We start from the raw sequence: 20385 nt of genomic DNA on the forward strand, positions 1-20385 counted from the left end.
GTATTCGAATTGTAGGTAGGTTTAACACTTGACATTTACTTATGAGTGTACTGTGGGAGGAAATGTAGTTTACAATGACTCTAAACTTGTGCATAGATCCCTTTCCTGCAGTCAAATTACCTGATCACCCTTGAGTGGCCTAACTGAAATGTTATTATTAATGTTCATAATTAATAAACTTTTTTTTAACGCTTTTTTACGCTGAAGATCCTGTGTTTCTATGTCAAATGGTTTTGCTATATTTCATTCTTCTGTGGTATATAACGTGTAATACTGGGATGCACCCCGGTTAACAATTGATTGTGGTTGTTGCAACAGTTGAACCAAGTTCAAATACAAACATCCCCCTCTGAGCGGGAAGCATGATAAGAGTGTGGGTTCTGGGAGTATTTGTGAGGATGTGCAAAGTAAGCCTTTGTGTCTACTAACTAAAGTATTTGGCATTCATGAAACGCACATAACGCACATTCATGAAACACAATACTGCTGCACAGTTCATGCAGTAACAAGCAAATTATAACTGAACATTTACTGTGCTTTGTTTTTTCTTTGTCTCATCTCAAAAACATGTGGTAGGGTAAAGGTGCGTTGGAGGGTGTATGGCATTTCTGCTCTGTTGAATCACTCCTCTCTGAGCATCAGTGTGAGCAGCAGAACTGGTGAGTACACATCTATTTTCTTCATTTCGACCTGGGACTAACCATAAAGGCATGGCCCACTGTAGGCTTCTATGACTAACTCTTACCATAAACAAACCCAAATATAGCTCCACCCACCCCTAACTTTAACCAACATCAACAACACGTTTAATTAACATCACTCCCTGAATGGAAAAAGGTTCAGCCCATGCCTGGTTGGTTAGCAACAGTATATATCTTCCCATTCCCCAGTGTATCAAAGTATGTCTCATTGAATGAGGTTTGTCTTTCATTTCTCTATCTTAACATCTCACACTAAATAGGTCAAAGAAACCCCACACATCACGTCTGTTCTACATGATAAAAAAATTGTGGCAACACTTCTTTTGAATAGTCTGTAGAGTATCTACAGACTATCCACTAACCCGAACCCTTATCCTTACCCTAACCATAACCCTTATTCTAAACCTAACCCTAACAGTAACCTTGCAAGCATTTGCTTGTCAGCAGGTAGTTTTGTTGATAGTATGACCATCTGTAAAGCATCTGCAGATGGTCACACTTCATTTGGATAGTCTAAACCAACAGAGGTTTAGCTAATCAGCAAGTTGTCTGGGTGACATTCATCTACACGTATGCAAAAAGTTCTCCTGAATCAGCCCTATTGCGGTGTAGATACCGTTAGTGCTAGTATCACTACTTTTCCCCCCCATGTTAAACTACTGTTGATTTGCAGTACACTATAGGCTAAACTTCTACCCACAGCTTGGAGACATACATGTACCCAGTATCAATCATTACCCAAAACCCCCTTTTCACTTCATTAGCGTAGACAAGCATGTCACATATAATTGACAGTCTTGACAGCCCTTTTATAACCCAAAGAAGCAAATACAACACTCTGACCAAATAAAAAAGGAAAATGGCCTTTTAAAACACACCTTGACATGCCTTGTATTATACAACAGTACATGTTTTTTTTAACCTTCAGAGCTGTAGGGCAAAGTTCCTTCCTCAAAAAAATAATTCCCTCCTGTTTTTAAGGCACTAAAGTCAAAGGACATTTTGAGATGTTTAGTATAGCAGCCAGTATCATTATCATGACTATTATTGCTAAATATTGTACTGAATACTGTAAACATGGTTAATCTAGCCCAGGAAGACTTCGGTACTTTCCACCTCATAGTGTGCCAGTCAAAGCATGTAGGGACTTTCCAGGCTGAGCCTTAATGAGACAAAGGCATCCTGTTTCAAACCGAAAGCTCAAAATGTGTGCCAAATCAGGCACCACAAATTCAATAGTAAACCTACAGTTATGAATTTAAGTCCTTACTATACCTCATATTCTTTGATGCAACCTGTCCAAGAGCAGCCCCCATTGAAACATTTGGCAGGCAGGCTGGCGATTTCTCTACCGGCTGCATTGTCTGGAAAAGCCTTGGGGGGGGGGGGGAGGGGGGACAAGAACAAAGAGTACTATAATTACATAGCTGTCTGGTTCCCTGTGAGCTGTCCAGACAATGTGGGGTATGTTTGAAGGATGTGGTTGATGCCTGGTAAAAATGACATCTGGCCAACTACCTAAGCAGGGAAATATCCTACATAGTTCACTTCTCCCCCCTCAAGTTTCATTTTCTCCCTCAAGTTTCATTTTCTCCCTCAAGTTTCATTTTCTCCCTCAAGCTTCGAACTGTAATGAATTGGAATCTTGTGAATGAAAACACTCTCCAGTATTGACGTCCTTTTTCCGCCAGGAGCAACATGATTCACCAGTGATATTCTTAGAAGTCAAATTAATGGTACAAACGCTTACCTCATTGCTATTGAGAATAGACTGGGGCTCCTCGTATATCTCCTCCTGTCGACAGGCTTCACAGGGCTTGGGTCCAGAGCTGATGATGGAGACATACGTCATGGGATTTTACAGTTAAGCATGATTTCAGTGGATTAGCCTCACCTTAATGGATTAGCCTCACCTGATCCACTACCAGCATCTCTGATGATCACCAGTGGGATATAAAGCACAGGGCTAAACTATAAAGATGAATCATGTAACCATGTAGCACTTTGCAAAATACATGACACTTTTGTTGGGCAAGTCATGTCAAGAGTGGGATAAAAATAGGTGATACTCAGATCTACAACAAGACACTAATAATAGGTATTAATAACACTAGAATTAGAGAGCACGGGCAAGACATACAGTACAAGGACAGGCGCATCAGTATGCAAGGCAACAAATTACCTTCCACATACTCCTTCACTCATAGCTTTTCCCAGTACAGATTCTATGTGGTCTGAACTCTGATAATGATTTCTTTACATTTCACAAGTCAGAAATGTCCAGTCTTGAACATACTCCAATAACTCACTGATAATCAGGTGATAAATCAGGACATCCTGTAACTACATAATGCTGATGCTCAACTCCATTCCATCTTCTTTCAATTCCACTGCACATTTTTGACTGGAGTTCGCAAATTAAAGGGGCAAAAACATTGCTCTATCATTTGTAGCAGCATGTGAATTATAAAAAAATTCCATGATTCCACTTCTCTTTAAAAGGACTAAAGGTGTGACAAAACTTTAAGATCATTGTTAAAAAGAAGGGGGAAATCACAGAAGAAAAAGGTGCCCAAAGTTAAAAGAACACCAGTGTGTTAATGATCAGATTAACAAACATAAATGATTAGGCAGTGTGATATGGAGAGTAAAAACACTCCTGTTGAGTAGACATCTTGAGTAGTAATCAGCAAGAGCAGCTTGGTCCAGTGTTACCACCTCCAGAGCTAAAATCCATTCCAGATAATCCCAGTGGAGGCTGGACCTGCATTAGTGTTGATCATCTGACAGCACTACCACACTCCCACCGCAGACAGACACACAGTCCATGGTGGCTCATCAAGTGTAAGGATGAGATGCTGATGGGAGCAACAACAACACCACAGAGAGATGCTGCAGTACTGCAACTACAGCAGGACAGGGTGGGGTGGAGCAGCATGCTCAGTGAGAAAGGGTTTTTAAAGGTGGGGGAAAGAGCAGGGTTTGAAGAGCCGGGAGAGTGGCTGACGTGAGGAGGTCCTGTAGTCTACCTGGTGAGCAGTTTGAAACAGTGGACACAGAAGCGATGTCCACACTGAGCCTGGACCGGCTTCCTCAGGACCTGGTGACACTGCTGGCATTGGTACTTAGTTTCCATGGAAACAGCCAGCACATTCTTCGGTATCCCTTGGAGGGAGGAGTCTAAAGAGGGCAGGGCCATGCTCCTCCATCAACTTCTGATACAGCTTCCTGTGTAAACAAACATCAAACACTTATGAGTAGATAGATCAACTGCAGCGAATCCCCCTCCCAGGCCACTGCAAGTTTAGGCTAGCTACAGAACTCAAAACAGTTATGTTTATTCATTTGCAGCTGTTGCACGTGGGATGCATGCACAGTTCAGTTGTGCACCCCCCTAACACATCCACATACAACTTCTGCACATAGTATTACGAGGATAATTTGATGACAAGTGCATGACTTGGCAGTAAGGTACAACAGACTACAACCCTATTTCATACAATATACCAGTGGTGACCTGCCATTAAGGGCAGGTGGGGCTCTTGTTATTAGTTTATTTTTTTTATAATAATTGAAAAATAAAGCATGTTCTTTTGGTATTAATTCATGTCACAAATCAGTTTGCAAACAAAGTTTTTTTTTAATGAAAAAAAAGACCAAACATGGTCTCGTTCTTGAGTAAGGCAGCTCCAAAATGCATATGTTTTCAGCCCATCTCAGTGCTTACTGTGGTGGAGGGGCAGCCAGTGAAAATACGGCGCGTAGGCGTTGGTCATCTTCGCCGTGATTGGCTCAGTGTTCTGTCACTCATGGGGACACTGCAGAATCTACAGGGAGAGCTAGGCTGTTCAAACACCCTTGGGTGTTGCCATAGATTTACATTAGAAGTGCCTGTCCAAGAAGGCCCAGGGTCATTGGCCACAGATAAAATGTCAAATCACGTAATAGCTATCCTAGCTTTGATTGGACTGATTATGTCAACATCATACCTTCAAAATATTTGCTAGCAAGCTAGCTAGCTAAACAAGCAGTCATCATGAATCACGTCGACATTCTACTGGCAAATCCTTTACAATTCTTGTCATATGAAAATAAATTATAGATAAAATGTATCGGTGCTCATCGGCCATAAATATTACACAAGTCTGAAATCACAAATTCAACAATGAGTGGTTTGGAAGGAATAAGTGGCTAACTGCGAGTGTCGCAAAGCAATCCCCATTTTGCTTCGCATGCCTGCTATTCGTTGGAGAGGGTGTGTGGTCCAAGTCTGGGTTTAAAGATTTAAAACGTCTGTCTGAAAAGTTCTCTTTTCAAGTTTAAAAGGATAAACTTCTGTTGGTGTCCATTGAAGTGCTGAACAAATAGAACTACCTCGTCGCAGCTTGTTTGCTTGCACTTGCTTATACTTAGAGCTAAGTGTTAATGATGAGAACAAACATTAAGGATTTAAAACATCTTTCTGAAAATTATGAATTTACTAAACATAAATGTAATAATGTTTGTGTATTGTTCAAAAGTCACAACTCATGTCGGCATTCATTATTATTGAAGGAGAATTGCGGTTCTTATCGAGTTACACAAATCCACAAGGCGTCAGTATAAACCATATTTATTTAAGCAAGTCAGCCATATCAGCTATGGTTTTTAAAAAGGCAGTAAATGAGGCTGAATTAACTGTTTCGCTGCCAGACAAGGCTCCGCTGATAGCCAGGTGTAGCAGTGGGAAGTAGTGCTGAAAGGAAAGCTCCACTGTTGGGACAGCTTTATGTAGGCCCTAACAGTTTGTGGGCACCGTTTGTCACCGTTATAGTGCAATTCATGTATTGTTTAGTGTTGTGTAGGGGCTTTGTTGGCATGCATCTATAAAAATTGGGTGAATTTGCCCCACCAAGATTTACATGCTAAAAATCGCCACTGCAATATATAGCAGGATATTACATTGTAACTGCAGCATTATTACGTTTTAGGCTTGATTGAGTCTCCATAGAAACCATATCAGTAAGACAGGCCAAGCGGAGAAAAGATGGCCCGTGTACAACAGAACCATAAAATGCCAAAACACATTACTGGTATCCTGGAGACCCCAGCGTCCCTAGGGATTTGTTCTCCCTAATCAGTAAACCATTGGTAACAGAACATGAGCAGGGCTCTGGTTAAAAGTGGAGTCAGGTAAAGAGAGTTTGCAGTCTGTGGCAATTTATCGATTCCTATACAGGAGAGAGTGACCACCCCACTGCAAAGGGTTTGTCACACAATTTACCGATCCAATCAAACCAGCTAAGTAGATGCAATGTACAAATTACCCCGACAACCTGTACCCCCACACATTGACTCGGTACCGGTACCTTGTATTTAGCCTCATTATTGTTATTTTATTGTGTTACTTAAAAAATACATTTAAAAAAAAATGTTACTTCAGTTTGACGGTGCTATTCTACTACTACTACTACTACTTCACAGCCACAAGCTGGCACTCTCGTACTCAGTGGTGGAAAAGTACCCAATTGTCATACTTGAGTAAAAGTTAAGTAATTTAATATAAAATGACTCAAGTGAAAGTCACCCAGTAAAATACTACTTGAGTAAAAGTCTAAAAGTATATGGTTTTATATACAGTGGGGCAAAAAAGTATTTAGTCAGCCATCAATTGTGCAAGTTCTCCCACTTAAAAAGATGAGAGAGGCCTGTACTTTTCATCATAGGTACACTTCAACTATGACAGACAAAATTAGAACTTTTTTTCTCCAGAAAATCACATTGTAGGATTTTTAATGAATTTATTTGCAAATTATGGTGGAAAATAAGTATTTGGTCAATAACAAAAGTTGCTCAATACTTTGTTATATACCCTTTGTTGGCAATGACAGAGGTCAAACGTTTTCTGTAAGTCTTCACAAGGTTTTCACACAATGTTGCTGGTATTTTGGCCCATTCCTCCATGCAGATCTCCTCTAGAGCAGTAATGTTTTGGGGCTGTTGCTGGGCAACACGGACTTTCAACTCCCTCCAAAGATTTTCTATGGGGTTGAGATCTGGAGACTGGCTAGGCCACTCCAGGACCTTGAAATGCTTCTTACGAAGCCACTCCTTCGTTGCCCGGGCAGTGTGTTTGGGATCATTGTCATGCTGAAAGACCCAGCCATGTTTCATCTTCAATGCCCTTGCTGATGGAAGGAGGTTCACTCAAAATCTCATGATACATGGCCCCATTCATTCTTTCCTTTACACGGATCAGTCGTCCTGGTCCCTTTGCAGAAAAACAGCCCCAAAGCATGACGTTTCCACCCCCATGCTTCACAGTAGGTATGGTGTTCTTTGGATGCAACTCAGCATTCTTTGTCCTCCAAACACGACGAGTTGAGTTTTTACCAAAAAGTTCTATTTTGGTTTCATCTGACCATATGACATTCTCCCAATCTTCTTCTGGATCATCCAAATGCTCTCTAGCAAACTTCAGACGGGCCTGGAAATATACTGGCTTAAGCAGGGGGACACGTCTGGCACTGCAGGATTTGAGTCCCTGGCGGCGTAGTGTGTTACTGATGGTAGGCTTTGTTACTTTGGTCCCAGCTCTCTGCAGGTCATTCACTAGGTCCCCCCGTGTGGTTCTGGGATTTTTGCTCACCGTTCTTGTGATCATTTTGACCCCACGGAGTGAGATCTTGCGTGGAGCCCCAGATCGAGGGAGATTATCAGTGGTCTTGTATGTCTTCCATTTCCTAATAATTGCTCCCACAGTTGATTTCTTCAAACCAAGCTGCTTACCTATTGCAGATTCAGTCTTCCCAGCCTGGTGCAGGTCTACAATTTTGTTTCTGGTGTCCTTTGACAGCTCTTTGGTCTTGGCCATAGTGGAGTTTGGAGTGTGACTGTTTGAGGTTGTGGACAGGTGTCTTTTATACTGATAACAAGTTCAAACAGGTGCCATTAATACAGGTAACGAGTGGAGGACAGAGGAGCCTCTTAAAGTAGAAGTAACAGGTCTGTGAGAGCCACAAATCTTGCTTGTTTGTAGGTGACCAAATACTTATTTTCCACCATAATTTGCAAATAAATTCATTAAAAATCCTACAATGTGATTTTCTGGATTTTTTTTTCTCATTTTGTCTGTCATAGTTGAAGTGTACCTATGATGAAAATTACCGGCCTCTCTCATCTTTTTAAGTGGGAGAACTTGCACAATTGGTGGCTGACTAAATACTTTTTTGCACCACTGTATACACTTAAGTATCAAAAGTAAATGTAATTGCAAAAATATCAAAAGTAATTGCTTATATTAAGCAAACCAGAAGGCACAATTCTTGTTTTTCAAATTTATTTACAGATAGCCAGGGTTACACTACAACATGCAGACATAATTTACAAACAAAGCATTTGTTGTTTAGTGATTCCACCAGATCAGAGGCAGTAGAGATGACCAGGGATGTTCTATTGATTAGTCCAATTTACGTGCTTTTTTCCTGTCATACTAAGCATTCAAAATGTAACGAGTCCTTTTGCTGTCAGGGAAAATATATAAGTAAAAGTTGTCAACAATATAAATAGTAAAGTACAGATATGCCAAAAAACAACTTAAGTAGTACTTTAAAATATTTTTACACCACTGCTCATACTGCAACTTTGCAGCCCCACCACCAAAAATAAAGTTCCTCTATCACGTTCCTCTAAGTTCTTCATTCATCTTTCCAAACCCTAATTTCATGTACTTGTTGGATAGGGTGAATCACTGGCTCTTGCACATGAGGTACACGGTCACTTTATGGATATAATTTTGACAGTAGATATCTATTGTCTTGGCCAGTTTGCTCTCTGAGAAAGATTTATCTGATTAAACTAATGGGAGGTGCCATATACAATCCAAGACAGATTAGATTTTTTCAATCATTAGCACATCTATTTTATCAACTTTAGTTTCTCAAAATGTTTGGCAACTTGACCATCCGGTGATGGTTGGTTGATTTTCAACGGACCTCTGATCATTGGTAGGCTAATTCGTGTAGGCTACAATAAACACAGAGGATATCGGAATTGAACCAAGGTATGAACGCTCTGGTTTTGAATCACGGTTCTCTGTGCAACTCAAGAATCAAGACCATATTAGCCAAGCTCTGGGATACTCAGTATTTCCAGGACAGGCCTACTCATCACAAGTGTCCCAGAAAGGAAATCCCGCCGCTAAAGGGGCACAAACTCACAGTCCTCGGCTCCACACCATTAAAACATAGCCTACTCAAGAAGCACTGTCAATAGGCCTTCCACTGACCCAGTAAAGCCAAGGCATTTCTAGATCCGGGCCGAGGTGAACGAAGCCTACTTCTTGGTCTCAGAAAGGCAGCAGCGATACATTTAGTCATCTGCTACATCCTCCTTCTCCCGCAGCAACCCCAACAGCCGGACAGAGCCTAATCTCTCCTGGACAGATGGTAGTAGCACCTTTAACAGACAAAGGGATGCAACAACTAACGAGAAACGTTGTTCCGTGCAGCGTGCAACACTCGAACAGAGTGGAAATAAATTCCAACTGACCAGGGCGCCAATAAAACGTACATCTAGGTCTATGGAAGGCAAATAGAGATGCACCAAGCCATCAGATGCACCTCTGCTGCATATGCACTGGGTCCCAATAGGTCTTTGGAAACAAGGACCTAAGATCAACGAAAGTGGCAGTCCATGAAGCAGTCTGTGACTCCACACACACTACTGTTTTACATTTTTATTTAACTAGACATGTCAGCTAAGAACAAATTCTTATTTACAATGACGGCCTACTCCGGCCAAACCCGGACGACGCTGGGCCAATTGTGTGCAGCCTTATGGGACTCCCAATCACGGCCGGTTGTGATACAGTCTGAATTCGAACCAAGGTGTCTGTAGTGACGCAGTGCCTTAGACCGCTGCACCATTCAGGAGCCCCAGTACAGCGCAGAGAGATGGACACCCTACCGCTGTCACACATCCGCCACTCGAGGCCCTGAACATCAGATGCTTTCACACAAGTGCACACTATGGGAGAAAGGTCAGAGAATTTGGAAGACCTAATGCAGTCTCATAGTGTAGTGTTTTTATGAACCAGGCTAGATTGAAAACCAAAAATCTGTGTTCAAGATTGTAAAAAGGAAGTACTTGTACAAATGATAATTGTCCGTGTATGCTATATTTGACCGGCAGATGGTAGCTTTTATGCCTTTCCCTAACACTCACTGAAACTATATCCAACCTTAACCTATCCCGAATTCCTAAACCTAACCTTAATTCGTTTCAACCCCCTATACCTAAACTTAATTGTTGTTCTGCAGGTCAAACTTCTACTTCCTTTATGCTGCATTCATGACATCTCGTAAATGTGTAAATACAAACATAGGACTGGAAAAGTCCACTTGAATGTCCCTCCAACTCGCATTACTTCTGGGAAACCTGTCTATCAAGATGTGTTTTAGTGCTCGTCGGAGCTTCCTATTTCTTAGCTGTGACGTCGGAAATAGGACTTTGTTTCATTCATGTAGTTTTTGGCCCGAACAATTCTTCAACCGATAACATTTTAACATTGCTTATAATAAAGTTCACTTGCTTGTTTAACATTCACAATATGGTCAAACCAGCTACATTACCCATATTGTAGTTGACAAAAACGGACGTGGTCATCTTTTGGTTGAAAAGGTAAAAGGTCAGTGGTGAAACGTCACAACTCGGCAACCCAGGCAACAACATTTTCTCAGTTTCCCCACTTGACATTCCAGCCTGTAGGGTCGTTCTAGTGAACTAGGAACTTCCGATAACTCATAGCACGTAAACACAGCATCTTCTCTGTGCTCCAAGTTACCCACTTGCAGCTCTCTGACATCATATCATGTCAACAACAAAAAAGTTGTGTTAACAGAAATAACTAAATACAAATTGTAATGTGTTTCTAAGCTTTTGAACACATGCTTAAATAGATTTTTGTGCATGCATTTACATTAACGGCTGTGATCATTTTCTAAATTGATAGGTAAAACTGTTCTGTAGCCAGCTAGACAATGTAACCAGCACAGAACACATTAGGCATGTGCCGTCTTGGCAGGTCAGTCAGCTAGCTATTTATTTATTTATTTATTGAAACTTCTAATGTACTGATGTGTCCTTTCATCTTCCATTTGATTCAGAAATCAAAAGCAGCTCTGGATATACTTCTTATGGGCCATTTTTTTTAAAGAGCAAAACAATCATAGCTAGCTTTTTAATGACCTCTATCCTTGATTGTACAGTATTTCCCACTTAAAAGCACATTAATATACAAAACGCATTACGACATAACTGGTAACTACAACCTTCCCACTTGGTCATGAACGCAGCACTAGGACTTGCTTCCATTCAGCCACAAGAGCATTATTGAGGTCGGGCACTGATGTTGGGCGATTAGGCCTGGCTCGCAGTCAGCGTTCCAATTCATCCCAAATGTGTTCAATGGGAGGTCAGGGCTCTGTGCAGGCCAGTCAAGTTATTCCACACTGATCTCGACAAAGAATTTCTGTATGGAACTCGCTTTGTGCACGGGGGCATTGTCATGTCGAAACAGGATTGGGCCTTCCCCAAACTGCTTTCAAAGTTGTAAGCACAGAATCTAGAATATCATTATATGCTGTAGCATTAAGATTTCCCTTCACTGGAACTAAGGGGCCTAGCCCAAACCATGGAAAACCACCCCAGATCATTATTCCTCCTCCATCAAACTAAGGTTGGCACTATACATTCTGGCAGGTAGCGGACTGCCAGATGGTGAAGCGTGATTCATTACTCCAGAGAACACGTTTCCACATTTCCAGAGTCCAATGGCGGTGAGCTTTACACCACTCCAGCCGACGTTTGGCATTGCGCATGGTGATCTTAGGCTTGTGTGCGGCTGCTCGGCCATGGAAACCCATTTCATGAAGCTCCCGACGTACAGTTCTTGTGCTGACATTGCTTCCCGAGGCAGTTTGGACCAGGGCAGCTCTAGCAGGGCAGAGATTTGACAAACTGACTTGTTGGAAAGGTGGTATCCTATCATGGTGCCACGTTGAAAGTCACTGAGCTTTTCAGTAAGGCCATTCTACTGCCAATGTTTGTCTAAAGTGATTGCATGGCTGTGTGCTCGATTTTATACACCTGTCAGCAACGGGTGTGGCTGAAATAGTCGAATCCACTAATTTGAAGGGTTGTCCACATACCTTTCTATATATAGAGAAGCATGGTCTTTTTTTGTTCTTGTTCTCCTTTCGTGAGGAATCAGCCATTACAATTGTGTATCATAAGTCCAAACGAGAGCAAGGTCAATGATATTATACTGCCAATGTAACCAATACAATAAGATACAATTGATAAGACTGACTTCACGAAGAGAATTTTAATGGCATAAACTAATGAATGTGGCATAGGCTGCGATATTGACGCTGAAAAAAGTAAACAAGATTGCCATGAAATAATTCTCAAGTAGAGATCCATCCAACATTTCGAGGTACTGTAAAGTTTAGGTACGTGTATTTGTCTGTATGTATATCTGTGTCTGCCGGACCAAAAAAATACGTATAAACAGTAAAGCGGATCTTCCTACCCTGTGCTGCACCCTAAATAAACAGCCATGTTCAGGCAGGCATAGGCTACGATCGAGTCTAAATTCATGCTCAAAAATGTAGTTGCTCCGTGTATGAGTCTTCGTCACAATCATCTAACTGCTAGCCAAGTAACCCAAGTGTTATACTCACCAATACGTGCTCCAATGTGATGTTACTGGAACATTTGTAATGTAACTTTATTTTGTAATGTAACTTGCAAAGTGGTGAGACAAAAACAACACAGTTACACATGGGATAAACAAACGTACAGCCAATAACACAACATGATGGCTCAAACACGTATCATGAAAGTAATGTTTTGTTTGGTTAGCTTTTGGAAACGTTAACTTGAGCACATAACTTTCCCTAACATCACACTTAACGTTATACATTGTAATATTCGATTTACCTGATATCGTAGGATGGCTAACATTCGATGTTTGGGATGCGTTGTCTTCTAGCCAAGATATGAAATTCAATCATAATTGACTGTAGCACATATAAGGCACACACAATAGTTCCATTATGAGTGACACATTTCCAGTCCATTTAAAATGAACTCATTATTACCTTGTCCTCCAAATGTAAACTCTTCAACCGTCATGACACGTCATCACGTCCGCTTAATTTTTGGTAAAAGGCGCATGTGCCAGCCAGCTCACAACATAGAAATGTTGCGATCACTCCTCGTTTCAAGTCGAAGAAGCACTGGTAGGGGAGCGTTTATGTTCGAAGGTATGCAAGTGAGACTATATTGTAACTAAATAACCATGGACAATATATATTTCGATAATTAGAGAATGATAATGTATTATTTTATTTATTTAGCTATAAGGTCGTATAGTAGCGGTTAGCGGAGTGTACCACAACTCCACTGTAGGGGGTTCGCCATTATATCACTTCACAGAACTACCGCAAAAAAATAGGGCAAACCAGTTTGGTTTTCCCCTACTCATCTGTAGATCTACTCCGCAGACTAGAACAGGGTTTCTCAAGCAAGACACATCACAACTACAGCTACCAGATTTATTATACTGCTCAAATATTAGACCATAACTAGTACCTTCCTGTATTATGCTAAGATGTTGGCATCATTTACTTTATATTCGTAACTATTCATTTCGTTGGGCTATGTATACCATACATATCCTGTACATACAGTACGACTAATAAAACTTGAAACAAGAAGTGCTCAGAGTGCTTTCAGGGGTTCCCTGAAAAAGCAGGGATAAAACTAACTAAATGGAAAAAAAACTGCAGCAAGGCCAAAATACCTATAATGGAAGAACTGTTTGACAAACAGTTGTGCAATTTTATATTTTGAGTGACGACAATTAATTTTGGCCTCACATTGTATTCTTAAAAATGTGTAGGGGTTCCCTAGAAAAGGGTACAGTGGGCCGAGCACCCCTTGGACTAGACTCCGTTCTGTATAGGGCTACAAAATACAGTATTGATGACCTATTCATTGTCATATGATTTCATGAAGCGCAAAGGAAAAACTCTTATCACAACCCACTGGGCACACACTGGTTTGTCACATGTGCCAAATAGAACAGGTGTAGACCTTAGCGTGAAATGCATACTTACAAGCCCTTAACCAACAATGCAGAATTTTCAAATGTAAGTAAGAAACTATTTGTTAATAAAATAAAAATGTAAATAAAGTAAGAAAAATAAGTGATAAAATAACAATAACAAGGCTATATACATGGGGTACCGGTACCGAGTCAATATGCGGGGGTACATACTATTCGATGTAAATGGGGTAATATGTACTCTACATGTAGGTAGGGGTAAAGTGACTATGCATAGATAATAAACAACGAGTAGCAGCAGTGTAAAAAAAGGGTCAATGCAAATAGTTTGGGTAGCCATTTGATTAACTGTTTAGAAGTCTTATGGCTTTGAGGTAGAAGCTGTTAAGGAGCCTTTTGGACCTAGACTTGGTGCTCCGATACCGCCTGCTGTGCGGCACCAGAAGGTACAGTCTATGACTAGGATGGCTGGTGTACTTTACAATTTTTTGGGGCCTTCCTCTGACACCGCCTGGTATAGAGGTCTTGGATGGCAGGAAGCTTGGCCCCAGTGATGTACTGGGCCATACGCATTACCCTCCGTAGCACCTTGCGGTCGATTGCCGAGCAATTGCCATACCAAGCGGTGATGCAACCAATCAGGATACTCTCAATGTTGCAGCTGTAGAACTTTTTGAACATCTGAGGACCCATGCCAAGTCTATTCAGTTTCTTGAGGGGATGTTGTCGTGCCCTATTCATGACTGTCTTGGTGTGTTTGGACTAGGATAGTTTGTTAGTGATGTGGACGCCAAGGAACTTCAAGCACTCAACCCGCTCCACTATAGCCCCAGGATCATGCTTGGCCCCCTTTTTTTTTATAGTCCACTATCAGCTCTTTGGTCTTGCTCATGTTGAGGTAGATGTTGTCCTGGCACCACACTGACAGGTTTCTGACCTCCTCCCTGTAGGCTGTCTCATCATTGTTGGTGATCAGGCCTACCACTGTTGTGTTGTTGGCAAACTTAAGGATGGTGTTGGAGTTTCCTGCAGTCCACTATCAACTCTTTTGTCTTGTGTTGAACCGTTGAATTACGTTGAACTAATGTGGAATAGACGTTGAATTGACGTATGTGCCCAGTTTCAAGGTGTTGACTGGAAACAGAGCACTGGAAACCACCTGTGGTCCCATAATCTCTAAGTACTAAGGTCACTACAGTATTAATACAATGTCCTGATGGGATGTCCATGTGTACTCTACTGTATGTCTGATGCTGTTTGGTGTCACCCACAGCCCTTTGTGTCCGGCAGCAGCACCATGGCGTGGACCATGCAGACGGGCAGTATGACGGACTGTACCCAGGCCACATCCCCACCAGCCCCATCCAGAAAGCCCTGTTGGCTGTCGGCTCCGGGGTGGCAGCTCTGCAAGACCCCTACAGACATGGTGAGAGGGATGCCCACTTCCAGTTGTGATACTTTCATATGGTCATTTTGCATCTGTAGGGAGTTTGGCATGCTTATCTGTTCTTACAGAACATGTGGGTAGGCTGTGTTCACTGTTTTACTTTCCTTTCTTTTGCATTTGAAACTATTTGAATGCGTTTCATTACGCACAGTACCCAATACCAAGCATTTTTAATGGTTGTCATGTGTCATTTAGATCCCTAGTTATCAAGGTGATGGAAAACACTGACGTTTTAGAAAAACAAGAAACTAAAAGAGTCATAGGGAAACTGTTGTAGATGTTATTTTGATTTAAACAAGTCCTTGAAATATAAATTATTCAAAAGGGTGAGAAATAACTTGAAAGTGACTCTTGGTGTAACATACTGTACTGCATTTTCTCAATAAAAAGTACCACATTTCTCTTCACTGTAAGCCGTGTTCCCCATGTAGATATGGTGGCAGTGCTGGGAGAGACGACAGGACACCTGGCCCTGATGACGCTTCGGGATCGAATGAGAGGAGACCCTGAGGGCTATACCATTCTAACGTATGTCACAACTTCTCCTGTCTATCTCACTCTGTTTACGTACACCCTGAAATATACATCTCTATGATTTTAAATAAGTTGTTTGTACAATTGCTTGTCTGTGAATGCTCATGTGCGTATGTTTCACCTATTTCTGTGTAAGTGAGCGCCCACGGATCCGACTATCCACATTGGATCTGTCCAAGATGGCTTCCCTTCCAGATGGATCCTTTGGGAGAGAGTACCTACGCTTCCTTGAGGACAATGTGAGTTTGTGAAGGACATAATGGATCTCTTTTTACAGAGGAAGCGTAGTGGTTATTTGCCAATCCTCGTATCCCTCTGTCTCTCTTTCTCAGAGGGTGACCCCTGACTCGAGGGTGAACGTGAAATTTGTGGATAATGAGGAGTTGGCGTACGTCATGCAGAGGTACCGAGAAGTCCACGATTTACTGCACACCTTACTAGGCATGCCCACTAACATGCTGGGTGAGTCTGGGGAAAGGGGATTCACTGAGAGTATTGGTATTAGTGTGTTTCACTACATGGCTTTTCTTTCTCACTTCCTCAAACTCAGGTGAAGTGGCAGTAAAGTGGTTTGAGGCTGCTCAAACTGGCCTGCCCATGTGCATCCTGGGAGCAGCGTTGGGACCGCTCCGTCTGTCCACAAGGTGCTGCCCATCAGGCTCTCTTCTTATTCATACTGTATGTAGTGATATAAACCAGGGGCCTTTTCAGGAGACTGACTGTCTGCCATGTTGAATAGGAAGTAGTCTTGGCTCTACTCGTTACATTTCTGCAATGTTTATTGAATACAGCCCAAGATTTATCTGTGATGTCATCAGTTTCCAGGAAGTTGTACTGTATATTCTAAGGGAGACTGGTGGTGAATGGAACATACACTTCCTGGACACCTCTGATATTTGGTAATCAACCACACACCTGAGCAGCCCCCTGAGGTGTAAAGAGAACTGACATTTAGGTGGATGACTTCCTTCAGGGAACTAAGACAATATAGTTGGTTTATTTGCAAGTGTCACAGAACTAGTTGAGCTAGTTATGATCAACACACTGTAGTTATTGACTGAAGGGAATGAAAGTCTGTCTTCTGAAAGAATTACAGTTCACACGTATTGTTTTTCTGAAAGGGAAGTCTAGTTTCCTTCCTGGCTGAAAAACATCCCCCATGTGTGTGGAAACTAATACTTACTGAAAGTGTCATCATGAATTTTCTGAGTATTGGCTTTGACTGTAAATGATTTCTGCTCTGTAATACAATAACCATTGACATCACAGTCTGGTATCTGTACAGTAATGCAATTATTACGGCCTGATTGTTTCCTTGTGCCACTCCCGCAGTCGCCTGGAGCCCTTGGTGACGTCCCTGGGACCGTGGGCTGTGAGGAATGGCCGGCAGGCCCGCTGTGTCTTCAGCATCTTCTACGAGCGCCGCTGGGAGCAGAGTCTGGAGGACCTGAGAGAGGAGCTGAACATCGAGCCTCCCCCGCTCACCATCACGGCCACCAGCCAGAAGCCACATTAGATTATTAGCACTGACCTCGAATGTCACAGGTCACTGTACAAACAGATGGGACAGAATGCAGGGACTCTTTGGAGGGATGTCATACAGTAATTTAGGCATTGTATGTGGACTGACTGAGTCATAGCAATTGTGTCAAGCTTCCCCCATGATTTCAAGTGAAGGAAGGAAAGGCCAATATTCACAGTGGGTGCAGAGGATTACCAGAGGGCTGGATTCAATTTTCACCATGGCACGGACACACATAATTATTTGAATATGGCACATATTAGTCAATAATTGCATTCTATCCATGCTACCTGAGACATGAAACAGACAAGTGGGAGGGCATGCAGGAGGGCATACAGATAGGTCAAATCAAAGTGTATTGGTCACATACACATGGTTAGCAGATGTAATTGCGAGTGTAGCTAAATGCTTGTGCTTCTAGTTCCGAAGCCCAAGCATTTCGCTACACTCGCAATAACATCTGCTAACCATGTGTGTGTGACTAATACGATCTGACCAGACCTATCTGTATGCCCTCCTACCTGTATGCCCTCGTACTTGTCTGTTTCATGTCTCAGGTAGCATGGATAGAATGCAATAATTGACTAAAATGTGCCATGTTCGAATAATTATGTGCGAAATATCACCACGGTCCGTGCCATAGTGAAACTTGCACTCCTGGGAGGGCATACACGCAATTTGCCTAAATGGAAACACTTCAGCCTCTTCATTTGAATTGGACACTGTAGTAATGTTTTTGCGAAAAAGTGTATTTGTTGTTTTTAAAAGTCACCTTGACCTAGAGAGATTTACACCGTTACCAAATCATTACAGCAAGGTAAGCCTACACAAAACACAGCCCTTATTTGTAGTGGTTGCTAAAAATCCCGTATGGGGAAAAATGAATGGTGGGAAAACGATTGGAACCATTTCCCTGTTTGACTGTTAGCTTTTATGGGTATTATGGCTCATACTGTGGTACTCTGTTCTACTATATCTGCCATTTCCATTACACATGTCACAATGATTCAATGTAAACCTACCTATTGAGTGCATGGCAATTTTTTTAACAACCTTGTGGAGGATCTTGTAGGTCATGGCTAGAGGGGATAAGCTACAGCTTTTGTAAAATGAATGCCTAAATGTGATTTTATTTGCATGTTAGCTAACCTGAACCCTTTTCCTGAGGTCTTAATCTAATTCACCTAATCTGCTACGTTAATTATCCTAACCTGCTAATAAAAGTAAAATCTGACAAAAGCTGTAGGCTACATATCCCATCTAGTCAAAACTGGGTTTTGTATTAGGCCTACCAGCTGGCATTTGTCAACCACCTAACCATCACAAGGCTGGGCAGACTGAGGACAAGGGAGAGCATGTTGCTGCCAGTTAGGCTATGTGAGCTGGAAATTAGTGGTTATTTAGTCATCAATTGATGACTGTTGATAGAAAAAGTAATGTCTCGTCTGGTATCAGTAAAACACTAAGACTTAAAAAAATATATATCTGACATAGCCCTATTGGTATCACACATGGCACATTTACTGTAAAGAATGGCAGTCATGTAATATGTGTTTTATATGTATTCATGATGAGCACAGTGCTGTTCATGTATCTCAGGGGTGAGATGTGTCGCTCATCAATAAATGCTTTGCACATTGTTGATGCCCGTTTCAATGACTCTGGGATTAGTACAGTAGTACAGCATTATGGAAAGACTAAAGGCTCTATTTAATCAGATCTGCTTTAGCCAAGGTAATTTGACTCTGATGTGTGCCACAGAAAGTATTTGACTCAAGTGACAAAATTAAGGAAATTGGGGAGGATTTCGGCAAGGCCATTTTCTTGCCTACCGAAATCGCCCCCCCCCCCCTCCTAATTTCCTTAATTTTGTGGCTAGAGTCAAATACTTTCTGTGTGGCACACATCAGAGTCAAATACTTTATGTAGAACAAACTTCACTTCAGGATAGGAAACCGAAATTAATAATTTCAGTATGTGTGTTATATTAAACATGTAGGCAAGCAATAAACATTTCAGAACAACTACTAGTCGAATAAGACATGGGAAAGATGACGAATTTTGGCAAAGAGATTTATTTACAGACTAATACACTTGAAACAAATAGCCAAACCGAAAACTACAGACATTACTAGTGCCTCCCCCGTGATCAAACCGCCATAAAAAATTTAATGAAACAGGGCCCAACACAGTTACACATGGAATAAACAAACATACAGTCAATAATACAGTGGAAAAAGTATATATACAGTGTGTGAAAATGAGGTAAGATAAGGGAGGTAAGGCAATAAATAGGCAATGGTGGCAAAGTAATTACAATATAGCAATTAAACACTGGAATGGTAGATGTGCAGAAGATGAATGTGCAAGTAGAGATACTGGGGTGCAAAGGAGCAAAATAAATATATACAGTATGGGGATGAGGTAGTTGGATGGGCTATGTACAGGTGCAGTGATCTGTGAGCTGCTCTGACAGCTGGTACTTAAAGTTAATGAGGGAGATATGAGTCTCCAGCTATAGTGATTTTTGCAGTTCATTCCAGTCATTAGCAGCAGAGACCTGGAAGGAAAGGCGGCCAAAGTAGGAATTGGCTTTGGGGCTGACTAGTGATATATACTTGCTGGAGCGCGTGCTACGGGTGGGTGCTGCTATGGTGACCAGTGAGCTGAGATAAGGCGGGGCTTTACCTAAAACTTGTAGATGACCTGGAGCCAGTGTGGTTGGCGACGAGTATGAGGCGAGGGCCAGCCAACAAAAGCGTACAGGTTGCAGTGGTGGGTAGTATATGGGGCTTTGGTGACAAAACAGATGGCACTGTGATAGACTGCATCCAATTTGTTGAGTAGAGTGTTGGAGGCTATTTTGTAAATTACATCGCCGAAGTCGAGGATTTGGTCAGTTTAACGAGGGTATGTTTGGCAGCATGAGTGAAGGATGCTTTGTTGTGAAATAGGAAGCCGATTCTAGATTTAATTTTGGATTGGAGATGCTTAATGTGAGTCTGGAAGGAGAGTTTACAGTCTAACCAGACACCTAGGTATTTGTAGTTGACCACATATTCTAAGTCAG

The 20385-nt window shown here is 41.7% G+C and overlaps 2 protein-coding genes across 5 annotated transcripts in view; one reads left to right on the forward strand and one right to left on the reverse strand.

The window, feature by feature from the left end:
• The window catches only part of LOC129818432 (TNF receptor-associated factor 2-like), a 30867-nt gene extending 17921 nt beyond the window's left edge, over positions 1-12946 (reverse strand). The window contains exons 1-4 of one of the 4 annotated variants that reach the window (XM_055874290.1): positions 12684-12900; positions 3731-3929; positions 2452-2530; positions 1977-2075 (exon numbers count right to left, since the gene is read on the reverse strand). In XM_055874290.1, coding sequence (XP_055730265.1) covers positions 1977-2075; positions 2452-2530; positions 3731-3900 — 348 coding nt within the window. In that variant the 5' untranslated portion in view covers positions 3901-3929; positions 12684-12900. The other 3 variants (XM_055874287.1, XM_055874286.1, XM_055874289.1) reach the window with 3 other exon arrangements.
• coq4 (coenzyme Q4 homolog (S. cerevisiae)) lies at positions 12913-18955 on the forward strand. Its single transcript, XM_055874291.1, has 7 exons — positions 12913-12985; positions 15086-15238; positions 15691-15787; positions 15930-16032; positions 16126-16255; positions 16344-16437; positions 17126-18955. Exons 1-7 carry the CDS (start codon positions 12919-12921, stop codon positions 17307-17309), a joined length of 828 nt encoding a protein of 275 aa, XP_055730266.1. The 5' UTR covers positions 12913-12918; the 3' UTR covers positions 17310-18955.
• Positions 18956-20385: the final 1430 nt, after the last annotated feature.

This window comes from Salvelinus fontinalis, chromosome 21 (genome assembly GCF_029448725.1).
Source record: "Salvelinus fontinalis isolate EN_2023a chromosome 21, ASM2944872v1, whole genome shotgun sequence".
NCBI classification, from domain to species: Eukaryota; Metazoa; Chordata; class Actinopteri; order Salmoniformes; family Salmonidae; genus Salvelinus; species Salvelinus fontinalis.